The 16,502-nt window shown below is 35.2% G+C and overlaps 1 protein-coding gene across 1 annotated transcript in view; it reads right to left on the bottom strand.

Annotated features, from left to right (window-relative positions):
* The window catches only part of COL22A1 (collagen type XXII alpha 1 chain), a 564,322-nt gene that overhangs the window by 274,126 nt on the left and 273,694 nt on the right, over positions 1 to 16,502 (bottom strand). The window contains exons 14-17 of the mRNA XM_056823025.1: positions 16,089 to 16,142; positions 12,888 to 12,941; positions 8,554 to 8,607; positions 5,041 to 5,085 (exon numbers count right to left, since the gene is read on the bottom strand). Coding sequence (XP_056679003.1) covers positions 5,041 to 5,085; positions 8,554 to 8,607; positions 12,888 to 12,941; positions 16,089 to 16,142 — 207 coding nt within the window. The remainder of the gene's footprint in view (positions 1 to 5,040; positions 5,086 to 8,553; positions 8,608 to 12,887; positions 12,942 to 16,088; positions 16,143 to 16,502) is intronic.

The raw sequence follows: 16,502 nt of genomic DNA, 5'->3' as shown, positions 1-16,502 counted from the left end.
CCTCTTCATCTCATATTCAGATGTATAACAAACCATGACCCTCTTTACTCAATTTCTCATGAAGAGGTGATCCTTCTCATCAAGGCAAACCATTCTACACTGACTTCTTTGTTCTTCCTTGAATGATACCTTTTTTGGGGGTCTCCTGATACTTTTACTGCAGGTCCAACATGCTTAGAACTCTCTTTATCTTTCTTTCTCTTAATTTTCTTAACTTCCTTTAAGTTTCAGCTAAAGTCTTGGCTTCTGAAAGACTTTCCAAGTTTTCTTTAATCACAGTTCCTTTAATTTGAGATTATGTCTAGGACTACATATAAATCTTGTTTTTACGTATTTGTTTTAACTGTCTCTCCTATAATTTATTAAATTTACTTGTTTTTGAATCCCTTGGATTAACTACAGTGCCTGGAACAAGCTGACTAACTACTTATAGAAGAGTGTAGACAAAACTGTTGTTGCTTCCTGAAACATTAATTTCATTTGTAAAGGATGAACAGTTTGGTTCCAATACTTTGGGGATGGACAACTTGGGAAAGAACCTTGACTTTGGTAAATGGATATAAATTAATTGTCTTGATGAGCTCATTAGGTTACACTGGAAAAAATGTTGGCCATAGTTAGAGGAAATACATTTGATTCCTACCTCTGACACATTCTCTCATCAGGAAAAAACCTTGACCACCTCGGGCCTCAATTTTATCAATTATAAATATTGAGGTTGATTGGTTAAATGTATTCTGAAGCTCCTGAATGAGTGTTCTTTGGAGCAGGCCCCCAGATTGCATTTAGTTATTTTAAACAGTGGTTGGGAGATGTAGTTTGCAAGACACACAGACATATTAAAATATCATATTTTCTCTATATTTGAAAACAGGGGAACTGAAGCTCTAGAATATTACATAATTTATATATGGTCACACAGCTATTAAGTGTTAGAGCAAGAATTTGAATATAGGAACCTAGGTATTCCAAATCCAAAATCACTTTTATATTAAATTCATCATAATTTATGTAGTGGGTACATAATAAAACTTTGTAGAATGAAAGTATGCAACTATGAATTAATGTGTCCAATCTTAAGTTTGGAGAGGACCTGAATGTGTCTTTTCTGTCCTCTTATCTCCCCTACAAGTAGCCTGTCTAGTAAATATAGACTTCCCAGTTAATAGACTAGTAAGCATTTAATATAAAAAATAAAGGCATCCCCAATTGATAAATGGGCAAAAGCTATTAACAGACAATTTTCAAAAGAAGAAATCAAAGCCACATATAAGTATGTGAAAAATATTCTAAATTCTTACTGATTAGAGAAATGCAAACCAAAACAATTTTGAGGTATCATCTCTCACCCATCAGGCTGACTAAAATGACAAAAGGAAAAATGATGAATGTTGGAAGGGTTGTAGAAGAATAGAGACACTGATACCCTGTTGGTGAAGCCATGAAGTGGTTGAACCACTTTGGAATTTGGAATTATACCCAGAGAGTTATAAAACTGTGTATACTTATAGATCCCATTGCTTGGTCTATTTCCCAAGGAGATCAAAGAAAAAGGAAAAGAACCCATGTTTTAAAATATTTATAGTATTTCTCTAGCAGTAGCAAAGATTTAGAAATTGAGGAGATGTCCATCAATTTTGGAATGGCTAAACAAATTGTGGTATACTACTGTCATAAGAAGCAGGCTAATTAAAAAAATTGGAAAGAATTACACATGATAATGAACAGTATCATGATAATGATAATAAGTAGAACCAAGAGAACACTAAACCTAACTATAGAATTAATACTCAAAGAATAAGTTGTGAATGCTAGGTGAAAACATGAAATACTTAATTTCCATAAAGATGTCAGTTTCCTGAAGGATGGAAAGGGATCGGGACACTTGTGAATGGGATTTACTATGTAGATATGAGGAAAAATAATACAACCATATAAGAGATATTTTATTACCTTTATGTACAATCTTCTTTTACTTTGTATATGTAAATTCTCATTTTATTTGGTTTTGTAAACTATATAATGAAAAAAGATAGCATAAAAATAAGGAATGAAGTGGGTATAGATGGCTCATTGGATAGAAAGTCAGGACTGCAAATGGAAAATCCCGAGTTCAACTCTAATTACTGAGAGTCCCTAGGTGTGTGCCCATAGGCAAGTCACAACCTTGGTTTCCTAAACCTTCTACCTTTGAACAAATACATGATCAGAAACTGAATATTAAAAATTATATTGCCATGTAATCTGGAAAAATTTTAAATTTGCTTTAATAAAATATGAATAGAAAAAAGTCAATACATAATATTCATTCTAAGATAAAAGATATGGGTTTAAAAATTTAATGAATTATATTAATCCAACATTTAAATAAGCTAACATCAGGATGGGATTAGAAAGGAATTCAGATATAAAAATGATATTATCTGATCAAAGATTATATTTGTTTATATATGTATATATGTATGTATGTATGCATGTTTAAATAAACACATATACATATTTCATTTTATCAGATTATAGACTGAAGCTAATGTTTTTATGGTATTCTTATTTTGTTCAATAATGGTTTTTATGGATGATTAAGTTTGTTAAAACAATCTTTTAAATAAATGTGTGTTTCATTTTTTAAAATTTCTGTTCCCTTGTACTGTGACTATCCCATTTATTTTTAGACCTGCTCTCTTAATGAAAGGTAGATAAAAAACTTGATGAAAGATGAGCAAAACAAAAGACAACTGTATCAATAAAGAGTAGGAATCTATATATTTTGAGGGCCTTAGGTGCTGCACGAGAGAATGGATAGTCACTTTCTGCAGCAAATAAGAAAAGTTTTTGGAAAAGTTAAATTGTTCTTAGGAGACTTTGGACTTGAATTTTTAGAGACAAAGCCACCAATTAATACAGATTGGTGTCAGAAGAGAAAAAAAAAGATTTAAAGCATTTTGGTATACTCGTTTGAGTCATGGATTTTAATACTAGCCTCCTTCAAATTCTGGATATCACAACTGGAACTGAATTCTTCACCCTTCATCATAGTTACTTTCTAATGTCTGACTGGGGGAATATCCAATAAACATTTATTAAGTGTCTACTATGTGTCAGACTCTGCACTTTATAAACTGTCTTCTCTCTCCCTATTCATTTATTTAAAACATTTTAGGTTTTTGAGACACTTAGCAAATATATACTTCCTACCCTTTATTAGATTTACTCTATCTCTGGCCAGTAATCTTTTATTTCTATATTGTAAGTTATAGTTCAGAAATCAAAATATCCTTCTTGGTCACCATCTGTCACCATCTTCTTAGCTATCTGTTCATTTCCCAATTTTTTTCTTCTTCTATATTTCTTTGCCTCAAAAGGAAAAAAATTAAAAGTGAGAAAAACATAACCTATGTCCCTATCATATTTTTCATCTCCTAGAGATCCTTCATCAGTACTAATACAATTTTTAGGTTTCTTCTGGCAGTATCATCTATGACCACATGAAACATTAAATATAAGTAACATTCATTCATTTTAATGTCTTAGAAATTTCTCTGCTATACTATGGATAAAAACACCAGAAAGAAACCATCTTTGCTGTTATCAAATGAATAAATGGCTACCTCAGAACCTGACCAGAGAATGGCAAACCACTACTATTCTTTAATTCTTCCTCTGACCCTTATTGGAAAAAGTCACAGCTTATAGCTTTTGTGTTTCTTTACTTTAGCATTCTCTGGAGAACAAGTAGCGTCTGCCTCCTTACATCATCCAGCTCCCTCCTCTTCAGGAAGGTTTAAATGCTCTAAATATACAGTCGGTCCTTTTTCCCCCTTCTTTGTCCTCTGTGTTACATCTACTTATTCTACAGAATTCTAACAGGATCAAGCTTCCTCTTCTACATGCCAGAATTGTCATCTATCCCCTACCAGCCACTAAAACAAGGCCTGTTTCCTTTATGAACATTTCATTTCCCCTAAAAATCTATATCTGGAAAGGCATTTTTCAAGTGTTTTTACCTTTCCTACTAGAAGGAAAATCAGCTTAGGCTTGAAATCCAGAGAAGACTCATGTAATTGCTGCCAAAACACAAATACTGCAGGCTCGATGGAAGTCACTAAGACATTTTCCCTACTTTACCTACTAGTTAAATTTCTAAGTCTTTTCTTTTTGTTTCTTTTGGTTATGTATTGTATTTTTCATTCTGTTTTAAAATAAATGTACCCAGTACTAGAATGCTTTCAGTGATCAAAGATCAGTAGCAGGAGGACAGACTGATCCAACCATTTTAAATTTGAAAACTGTATGATTTCTTTTTGGAGAGTAATAAGGAGACTTTCCCAGACAAAAGCCTACAGTTTCCAGCCCTGAAACAGAACATAGAATGTGACAGCTGAGGGAGATCTTAGAAAAAAAAAACTTATTACAAATTTATTTTATAGCTTTAAAACAATGAAATCACAACAACTAAAGCCCACTTGGAAGTGACTTGCTCAAAGTCCCAGGGCCCAAACTGGAACAAGAAGTCATGTCAACGAGCTTATTATTAGCCAGTGATGTCAGAAATACCTTGGGCTAAGTAGAAAGAATTTTTTTCAAGTAATCCTTATTTTCATAGAAAAGAGATTACACGTCAATCTCAATACCTTTCTTTAAAAAATATAAATTACCCAAGAGTTAAATGCATACATACACCCACATAAACACAAATATGCTCACATATACAGATGAACTCAGAAACAGAGCATATATGCACAAGTCTGCACACTTGGAGTCACATATATTCACATGCCCATGTTTTATTTTTTATTTTTTTACTCTAGATCACATTTATCTAGTGCTTTAAGTTTTCCAAAGCACTTTACAAGTTGTATTTCCTTTGATGCTTACAACAAGGTTAGGGAAAGAAATGCTGTTATTATGCCAATTTTATATACAATGTGCCCATGTTGGAGGGCATAAATGTAGGACTTTACACATAGAAGATAGGCACCAGGGACCTTATTTCCATCATTATATCCTAAACACTGATGGATTGAAATGTCTATTAAATACCTTATCTCCTCGAGGCCCTCTTTCTCCTCTCTCTCCTTGGAGACCCTGTCAAACAAACAAACGAACAAGAGAATCACATATAATTTCAGTGACATTCCTGTGCTCATCATTTTTCAATCTTGGTCCAAACCCCACGCAGAAGATACCATCCTCAGTGATTCTGTCTACCTTTCAGCCTGCAAATTCATAAGAAATAGAGCTGAAAGAGATCTTAGAGATCATTTTCTTCCCAACCTCTTGTTCTATAGAGTGAGAAATGAAGACTGAGCAAAGACATAGGACTTGTCCAAGGGCCACTGAACCAATTAGTGGAGGAATCTAGTCTACAACCCAATTCTCTGGACTACCAGTTTCTTTTGTAGATTCTGTATCAGTAATTAGGGAACAAGTGTAAGCCTGGGGAGAGAGTTCAAACGTAGAGAGACAAATTGGGGAACCATCAGCAAAGCAAAGATGGGATAGGATAACTGGCTTTATAGAAGATTGAATGACATTTTATTTGTAGATGAGTGAGAGGTCCAGACAATAAACACAGAGATTTTAGAGAAGAGAGAGGTCACCACTGGAGTGACAGAACTGAGGCTAAAATCAGGGCTCATAAGAACGAATCTTGTAACCATGGAAAAATATTCTAAATTAATTAATTAAATTTTTCAAAAAGATGCATGTCACTAGTAGGGTCCTCAAATTTTATGACTCAAAGAGACAACTTTGTGTACCTTTGTCTGTTATATTATCAATAAGTCTTTTCCTAAAATCCTGTCTGAAGATAGTAGTGACATGATCAATAAAGTACTTGGACATTGTACTAGAATTTATTAACTATAGCTAACATTCTTTGAGTACGTAGGTTTTGTGATTCAATGATTTGTATCAACTGTCAGAAGCCTATAAAAACAAATATGACATCCACAAAGGTCCTTTACAATAGACTGGCAAAGGTGATGGACCACTGATTCTATTTATCCACAAATAAAGTCAGTTTTCAGCTCAGAAAATAAATGAATGAATGAATGAATGAATGAATGAATGAATGAATGAATGAATGGACACATAGATAGATCGATAAATTAACAGGTAGATAGATAGATAGATAGATAGATAGATAGATAGATAGATAGGTAGGTAGGTAGATAGATAGATAGATAGTCATCTCTGGGAGTCAAGATGATTTGAGTTCAAGGCCCACCTCTGACATATAGGGCCTGTGGGATATGAGGCAAGTCACTTGACTTCCAAGTGCCCCGAACTACTTTCTAAGGCAATTTCATATCAGATGCTTACTTGTATTGGTAGAAGGAATTACTCCTATTGGAAATTCCTTATAACAGGGAAATTATGGGTTTAGTCCCCATCAGTATCAACTTTTAAAAAAATATATGGAAGAGGAAGCATATATGGGCATAAGGCAGAAGTAGAAAAAAAGTACAAGGAGGAAATTGTTAAAAGGAATATTTTTGAAGGGACATGTTTGAGGAGAGACTCTAAATGAACAATCTAATGCAAATACCAACAACATAGAAATGGGTTCGAATCAAGAACCCATGTGATACCCAATGGAATTGCACATCGGCTGTGGGAGAGGTGGGGGGGGAATAAAATGATCTTTGTCTCCAATGAATAATGTTTGGAAATGACCAAATAAAATAATGTTTAAGAAAAAAGGAATATTTTGACTCAAATTAATGAAAAAAAACCCTCCTAAAATGAGAACTTCTACAAAAATTTATGGGTTCACTCATGAGATACAGAGTTCCCTATAGTCTATAAGTGGGGATAACTTGAGATTTCAACACAAAATCCTTGGGGGGGGGAATCTGTCATTGCCACTTATGTTTTAATCTTAGGTGATTGATTTCAACTCTCTAACCCTGTTAAAGCAGCTATACAATGTTGTTGTTATTAGTCAACTCTGTCTTCCTCTTCATGACCCCCATTTGGAGTTTTCCTGGGACAGATACTAGTATGATTTGCCATTTCCTTCTCTAGCTCATTTTACAGATAAGGAAACTGGGGCAAACGGGGTTAAATAACTTGTCTAGAGTCATGATGCTAGTAAGCATCTGAAGCCAGATGATGAATCTTTGTAACTCCAGGCCCAGCACTACTCTATCCACTGTGACACCTGGATTCCCATCTATAAAATGAAGATAACATTAATTACATGATTTATCTGGTATGGTTATTGTGGGAAAAGAACTTTGTAAACCTTAAGGCACTATAGAAAAATTAGTTATTTAGAATTGTGCTTGACACATATAAGGTACATAATGTTTAGGTTAGAGAAGAAAAAATAATCAGGGAGGACATAATTGCTATTATTAGATATTTAAGGGATTAGTAAAGGGAAGAAAGGTAACCAGGTATAGATGATAAAGAGTTGGCCAGGGAATCAAGACAGTTTGGGTTCAAAGCCTACCTCTGACACATAATGGCTATGGGGTATTAGGCAAGTCACTTAATCTCTAAGTACTCTAAGAGAAAGTCACCTCTCACTTCTAACAAAAAAATCACTTTCCAGACAATGATTCAAATAGATGATCTCTATAGTTGCTTTTGACTAAAGTCTATGAATATATTAGAACAGAGAATGTAATGATAGTGTGGCATAGTTGCCTGTGTCATGATATCAGGGGCCTGATGAATAGTGGAAAGGAGAAAGGAAGAAGGAAGGAAGGAAGGAAGGAAGGAAGGAAGGAAGGAAGGAAGGAAGGAAGGAAGGAAGGAAGGAAGGAAGGAAGGAAGGAAGGAAGGAAGGAAGGAAGGAAGGAAGGAAGGAAGGAAGGAAGGAAGGAAGGAAGGAAGGAAGGAAAAGACACATTCCACATTAAGCTTATGGATGCCTAAAATCCCCTTACTAGTGATCTCTTTTGCCAAAATGTCATTGTCTATTAAGAAAAAACAACAAACTTCCCTTATGAATGGTGACAAATTATGCTTTATTGAACAATAATGTTAGAGGGAACTTTAGGGGCCCTTTACTACAACTCTGGTTTTAGAAGTACAGAAAACAAGGAAAGGAGAGACAAGGAAAGCAACTTACCTTTAACTGCAGTCAGGATTTGACCCCAGGGCTTGTAGCTTCAAATTAACAGGTCTTTCAAACTTGAAAGATTGAAGGGAGTAAGACATAGTGGAAAGAAGGCTTAACTAGGAGCCACAGGGACTATGTTTGAATCCTGGGTCTGTTACTATCTGGGCAAGCTTAGGCAAATCATCTCACTGTTCTGGCTTTTTTTTTTTTCATCTAAAAAATGCAGGGTTCAAAATAGATAAACTATGAGGTCCATTCTAGTTTTAGATCTAGGGACCTATCATTTCATTGTTTTTTGTTGTTGTACCAGGACCTTTTGATGTCATAGCTGGGTTTTGAACCCTGGATGTGTGGGAGCATAAACAGAGGCTTGGAGGTTCACCTTGAATTACTTAGTCAGTTGTCTTCCAGAGGAATTCATTCAAACTGAAACATTTCCAAGAGGGGAAACTTTTTCTCCAGATACTACTATTACTTACTGGAATCCCAATCTGTCCAGGAAGCCCTGGTTGTCCTGGAGGTCCCATTGGTCCCTAAAAAAGAATTTTCAAATAAAGGAAAAAAAGAAAAAAAATCAGGAGAATAAAAGCAAAAGCAACCACAAAACCCCAACATTATCATGGGAAAAATCAAAGGAACTACAGATTTTATGATCAGACTCAGAGCTTTTCATGTAATAAAAGGTAGGTGGAGCTACCCTGATGCAAAAGAAAATGTATGATGTTGTAAGAAGTAATAGGGACAATATCATTTCCAAATATGTCACCCCAACCCAGAAGTACCCATAATTCCTTTGATTTCATTATATTTGAGACAGCAGAATAAATGAAAAAAAATGTCTCAAATAAAAAGAAAAAGTGTCTCTTCTATCCACAGTTCCATGACAATTCTCTTTACTATTTCTACTCCTATACCCTAGTCAACTTTGCTGCCTTTCAAAACACCTTTCCCATCTGCTTCTATATCCCCCTTCTCTCATTGGTGGGTTGTTCTAGAACTTCTATTGTGAGGAAAAGTCTCTACTCATCCTTATTCTCTGCATTTGATGACAGTAGACAGAATATTGCCTCTGAATATGTACCTTATAGCCCTCTTTATTTAGCATTTTCTCCTGTTAGAAGGAAAGTTTTTGTGTAGTGGGGCTATCTCAATTTTTATTGTATTTACTTCCCCAGGATTTGGCACAATTAATTAATCAAGACTCATTGACTTGATTTGTTCATTCATACTATGCATACCAGTTCCCTTTGTTAATATTCTCCAAGGTTCTCTCTAGGACGCCTTCTCTCTCTCTCTCTCTCTATATATATATATATTCTCTATCTCGGTAACTACATCCATTCTCAAGTTTAATTATCATCTCTATATAGATGTCAGATGGATAGATAGATAGATAGATAGATAGATAGATAGATAGATAGATAGATAGATAGATAGATGGATGGATGGATGGATGGATGGATGGATGGATGGATGGATGGATAGACGGATGGATGAAGAGATAGACAGAAAGACAGATGGATAGGTAAATAGATGGATGGATGGATAGACAGACAGAAAGACAGACAGACAGATAGATAGGTAGATAGATAGATAGATGATAGATAGATAGATAGATAGATAGATAGATAGATAGATAGATAGATAGATTAGATAGCTATGATATGATATGGTATATGTTTTTACTCTATCTCATGCCATATATTTAAGCTATTGCCAACATTTTTTAGTGTCTAGCTTCACAACATCTTTCCCATCTGATCCCTTTTCTCCATTCATAGAGAAACCACCTTCATTGAGTCCCCCATCACTTCTAACCTAGATTATTATAATAGCCTCCTAATTAACCTTCCTGGCTCAAATCTTTTACTATTCCAGTCCTACCTACACATTACTGCCAAAGTAATTTTCCTTAAGTGAAGATGTGACCAAGTAACTTCTTTACCCATCCAATGACAGTGTCTTCATATTGGCTAGTAAGATAAAGTATAAATGCTCCTGATTAGTTTGTAAAACACTTTATAAGCTTGCCCCATCATATCTTCCCAGCTTCATGAGCATTGTTCTCTTATCTATACTCTGTAATTTGGTCATTCTGATCTTCTCTGTTCCTAACACTCCCAGCATTCCATAACCTCATTTCCATGCCTTTGTGCTGGCTGTCCCACATTCATGTAATACATCCCCTCCTTAGCTCTATCTCAGAGTCCTTTTCTTCCCTTAAGATGATAGTCATTCACTACTTTCTCTCATTCCATAAATGCAATCATTCTCTGTCCCAAACTGCCTTGTCTTTAGCAACTTTCTTTTTACTTGTATTTATTCATTGTATGACTATACTACATATGCATAAAACATACATACTTTCCTCTCCCATTAAAAAGTGAACTCTTAGACAATTCATTGATCCTTCAGAAGATTTTTATACACTTTGATACTTTTGTTCAGGCTGTTCCTATAACAAATCTTCAATATTCTCTATTCCATTCATTGCTTGTGGAATCTCCAAAACACAAATTTAATGACATCTTATCCATTAAGGCTTGCAATTAGAAATTGCATAATTTCTAATACTTATATTCTCAGTGCCTAGTAGAGGGACTGGCATATATGGAGGCGCTTAATAAATACTTGTCTATTTACTTAACTTCAGGTAGAAAGATGGTGGTTTGCATTGTTGCTTTAATATCTATTGGTTGTATGATATGGGTCAACCTCAATATCTCTCCAATTCTTATTTTCCTCATCTTTAAATTGATATCATTCCTTTAGTTTCTTTCATAGGATGTATTGAGAAAAGTGCTTTATAAATCTAAAAGCACAATAGAAAATTTGTGCTTTTCTCCTCTGGGTTAACCATCATCCTCTCTAAGCCTCTTCATTTAAAATCAAGTTTTATAGCACCTTAAGTCTTACAAGTACTTTCCTCAAAATTTTCTAATAAGCTAGATAGGGAAAGTATTTTCTTTCCCTTGGCTTCTGTTGCCTTTTCTACAAAACTGGGATAATCATTCCTGGCCTGTCCCTCCCCTCAGGGTAGTGAGGACTTAATGATATGAGATGTTAAAAGAGTTCATACAATCTTAGATTTACACCTGGGAGAGACTTTATAGAATATCAGGTTCAGCTCCTGCATTTTACAGATGAAAAACCTGAGGCAGGCAGAGATCAAATGATTTGTCCAAGTTTCTAGCAAGATTCAAATTCAGCAATCAAGTTCATTACCACAACCCTACAATATCTTCTCTTCTCTGGGCTAAAAATCCCATGATATTCAAGATATTGTCAAGTACCCATCTCTCCATGGGGAGGGCATAAACAAAAACATAAACTCTCCCTATTGAGTGTCTTATACAGACCCCCTCTAGTCTTAGAGTCACAGGAAGGACTAAGTGTCCTTTGAAACAAAGAGCAGCTACCTCCACAGATCTCTAGTTTTTGCCAGCTGACCATGACCTTTCCAATCCCCCCTCATCCCCTCCCACCCCCTAGTTCTCTGGACATTGCTGATGTATCACAGAGGGGAACAATGGCTGCAATTCCTCAAATGTCTCACAATTCACACTTTCCTCTACAGTCAGCAAGATCCTGGGTGAGTCCAGTGGATGAAAGTGGAATGAGTCTGGACATTGCTGAGGCATGCTTTGGACAGTCTCTACAGACATTTTTTAGCTGAGGCAGGAAGAGGATGCCAGACAAACTCTGCTCCTGCCAGGGGCTGCCAGCTTACTGCTGCCGACCAAATCCAGATGGCCACAGCACATAACTTTCTCTCCTTCCTCCTACATAGAAATGTTCTCTTTGGGTCTGAGGCTCCACTATACAGCCAATTTCACAGGCATGTCACATGGGGGCTATCTAAGGCTTTTCCTTCTCCCTCACCAATCAGTGATCAGTTCCCATCAATTGAATTTCTAAAATAGTGTCTGAATCTTTCAACTGCTTTCTATTCCCACTGCAATCACCCTAGTGTAGGACTACATTACCATTTACCTGGACTTTGACAGTAACCTTCTATATCATATCCTATCTCCACCCCCTCATCTCCCCCAATCCATTCTTCATTCTGCTGCCCAAATTTATCTTCCCTCATGCAGAGTTTTGGTTGTATCATTCAAAAATGTCTGCTCAAAAATCATTAGTGGCTCTTTGCTATTTACTAAATCATGATCAGATGTTCTGTGTGATATTTGAGGGCCTCCATCAACTGGTACCTGCATGACTCACACTGCCTCATCCCATACTTTTCACATATACACACTAAAGTCAAAGAAAACTGAACAATTCACCCATCCTCAACAAGTTGTACACTTTCCCACCTTTACATTTTTGCTCCAATTGTTTCCTATGATAAATATGCAACATTTTCTATTCCTTTCTTTGCTTGTAAAATCTGTATAATTTCTTTTAAAACACAACTCTAATGGCATCTCATCCATTAAGACTTTCTGATCAGTAATGACCTGTTCCCTTAGATTCCATATTCCCCTTTTTTTGCATTTCTCTAATTTAGTTCTAGTCATCTATATTTTCATTTTATTCCTCTAATAGACTATAATCTTGTGGAGCACAGAATCTTTCATGGGTTCATCCAAAATCATTTGAATATAGCTGACTAGCTGAATTTTTACAAAATTTTTTTAGCAAGACATATCCATTTTGATTAATCTGTTGAATACAGAAAAATAATTTACCCATGATTAATTTCAATATTTATTAAATGTATACTATGGGCAAAGCACAAAAATTGTCTAATTCTCCTCCTTGATGATTTCGCAATTTATTACAATATGTTACAAATAAAGAGGCTTACCTTCAGACCCACCTCGCCAGGTAATCCAGGTTCCCCTATTTCCCCTGGTTCCCCCTGCATGGAAACAAGACTTTGTTACAACCTAAGCCAATATGGTCTCTAATTCATGAAAAAGACAAGTTCGAGATTTCCTAAGTCTGTTTTTTGTAACAAATTTTTATAGAAATCTGAATATTAAGACTGAATAGGGCTTGACAATATAGAATATTTACAGCTTAAAGGTATCTTGAAACATAGCATGTTTTTTTTTAAAAATGTCCTTATTTCATTAAATATTTCCCAATTAAAATGTTTAAAGTTTTTAGTACTCATTTCTTAAAGTTTTAAGTTCCAAATTCTCTCCATTCTTCCTGACCTGTCCTTATCCTTTGAGAAGGCAAGCTATATATTGATTATACATGTGAAATAATGCAAAACATATTTTCATATTAGTCATGAAACATAACATATTAGAATATAAAATGTTAAGTATAATGTGTATGCCATAAAAACTACAAGTGTCTTTGTAGATAAGATTTCTTTTTTTAGCACTAGAAGGGATCCTGAAGATCATTATTTTCATCCAGTTGTTTTTAAAGCATTTTAGTTTTGTAAAAATGGAGATTTGAACAGAATAAATTTCTTTTATAGTTTCAAGATCCCTTTACACATTTAAAAATTATTGATGACCCCAAAAGACTTTTGTTCAATGTACTCCATATTTATAAATATTTACTGTACTAGAAATTAGGAATGATAATTTTTTAAAAATCATTGCATGTTAATAGAAATACATCTTTATGAAAAATATTTTTTTCAAAATAAAATTGAGAAATAAGTTCAAGTTTTGCACATTTTTTCAGATCTCTTTAATGACTAGCTTAATAAAGACACCTGGATTCTTAAGTTGGCTCTTATAATCAATATGTTGTGATATGTAGTTTTGGTGAAAGCATATGAAGAAAATCTGACCTTACACATATACGTGGTTTGGAAAAGGAGGAGTATTTCAATAGGCAAATAATCTTAGAATTATTATGAAAATGTTTTTGACCTCGAAAAGCTAAAAAGATCTTTGTACCTCATTTTGAGAACCACTTGCTCTAATCTCTCATATATGAAGACATTTAGGGTAGGTGAAGAAATTAATTGCACTGCCCAAGATCACACAGATAGAGCCAGAATTAGATGAGGGCCAAAAGGCACCTTGGGGACAGTTCACAGAAATCATCTTGTATGTAGAAAGGACTTTGGAATACAAGGAAATGATTTTGAATCTATACTCTCTGTCTTGGAGCCCTATTTAACTTCCTGGAGGTTCAGGTTTGTTTTTTTTTTTTTTTCCTATGCATATGAGGGCCATGGACTAATATAAGATCTCTTAACCTTTTTTTGTATCCTGTACTTCTTTGTTTGTCTGATGAAGTGTATATAAATTTTCTGAAAATAATATTTAAATGTATAAAGTACACAGGATTACAAAGGAAACATTGTATTGAAACATAGTTATCAATTCAAACTAGAAATTTATGAACCCAAGACCAAGAACTCCTTTACTAAATATTCTCCAAGATCTCTTCCAACTTGAAATTCTATCTTTATTGGATTTCTGCTACCTTCCAAACCACCATTTCCATATGTGTACCCCAAAGTAGTTGTGCTGACCAAATTAGCAGGCCAATAGAAAGAAGAAAATTCCAAATTCCATGGCTTAAAGAAGAACCTTTGCTTCTCTACAATTCCCAAAAGCACTTCTTGGCCCTAGATTTATGGGTATGCTTGGATATTGTTTTTAATGAGCATCATTATTTTGAAAGGAATACCAGCAGTCACCTACTCCAACCCAACCCCTCAGAAAGGATCTAATTGTAAGATAACCAGATGTTTATCATCGAGCCTTGCTTGAAGACTTCCAATATGGCTCAGTCCACTACCTTCATTGATGTGTAACCCTCTACCTCCAGTTATTTTAATCTTTAATTTTTAGGAAGAATTCTTTTTTCTGATATCAAGTCAATTTTGGGGGAGGACTCTGAAAATTAAATCTTATCTGCACTTAAAGATAAAGAATAGCATTGGTAAGAATAAGCCATACCAGCTTAAAATCCAAAAATATCTTGTGTTGCCCTTTGGGATGAATCATATTATTATTTTGCTTCTGAGTAGATTTGCCATGTTTGACTTGTACTAGATTAAAATGAGTTTGCATTTCCAAGTACCCACTCGCTATGAGAGGCCAAAAAGGGTTAGGAGCTTGGGCTGTGGCCACAAATTGGGGAGAAGCTAACTGGCCCCTGAGGAGAAAGAGTGGATGACCTCAGCCTCATTATCACTGCTGTTCTAACCCTCTAAGCTGACAAGCCACAGCTGTCTGGCAAAATGACTGTGGGGACTCTTCTATGCCCAGCTTTTTCCTTTCCTTATAACCCAAATCATGCTGTGGTTAGAGGAAAGAGTAAATAACCAATCAGAGACCCTTCCCTTTCCCTCTAACTCCTACAGAGCCCCAAACTCACCCTATAGCCCAGAGGGCATCCTGCCTTCATCCCTAAGTCATCCCCGAGCCATAGACCTTTTTCCTCTCCTCACTTAGAGGACTAATACCATGAGAATTCTTTCTGAATGTAATCTGAGGAAAAGCATGCACCACTCTATGCTAGGGAGAAGCAAGAACATGTAAGGCTATCAACCTTTATGCTGCTGGCTTCTGTTACTCTGGAAATTGTCACACTACTCCCTAAGATGTGTTCCATTCAATAACAATTCCATTTTCTCCATTTCCCCTTGCCCAGATATACATAATATACTTAATGAAATCTGTTACAAAGATAGCTAGAATTTGAGCTTACAGAATCTAAGACATATGGAATTATTTTTGTAAAATAATACAATATCCACAAAATCTTAGAATATTATCAAAGGATTTTAGATCTAGAGCTAGAAAAGAAGTCATATAATATAAATGCTCCTTTAATAGATGAGGAAACTGAGGACCAGGAAGTTTAAATAACTTTTCTAAGGCCAGACATCAAAAATGAAATTTGCTTCCTGGACCTCTGACACTAGTCAAAGCTCTTTCTAATGTATCCCAAGTTCGTGGAATCAGAACCTCAAAATTACAGAATATTAGACCAGTATAAACAAATGAAAGTAAGACTTTGGGGTCATAAATTGTAGGGGACTTAGAAATTGTTGCCAAATTTATTAACCCATGAAGCTTACCCGGATGCCTTTGGCTCCTTCTCTACCTGGAGGACCAGATAAACCTATGGAGCCCTAGAATGAAAAAGATAAAAATAAAACATTCAATCTTCATTTAAAAATGTTTTCAATTAATAAAGTTTTCTTTTTCTCACTCCCATTGAGAAAAAGGCAAACAAAACTCTTGCAACAAATATGCACATTGAAGCAAAACATTTCCTGAATTTGCCACAACCAAAAATATGTCTGGTTCTGTTGGACCCCCAAATCTACCACCTCTACGTCAGGGGGAGGAATAGCATGTTTCATCACTGTTCCTTTGAAAATTTTGGTTGATCATTGTGTTAACTACATTCAATTATTATTATCACATCACTGAAAGACATTTAGATGATTGAAAGCCAGGATGAAGAATCAGGCTCTCCTCACTGAAGC

Source organism: Monodelphis domestica, chromosome 3, assembly GCF_027887165.1.
Source record: "Monodelphis domestica isolate mMonDom1 chromosome 3, mMonDom1.pri, whole genome shotgun sequence".
In the NCBI taxonomy this organism is placed as follows: Eukaryota; Metazoa; Chordata; class Mammalia; order Didelphimorphia; family Didelphidae; genus Monodelphis; species Monodelphis domestica.
The sequence above is the reverse complement of the archived record's forward strand: the minus strand, read 5'-3'. Positions and strand labels throughout refer to the sequence as shown.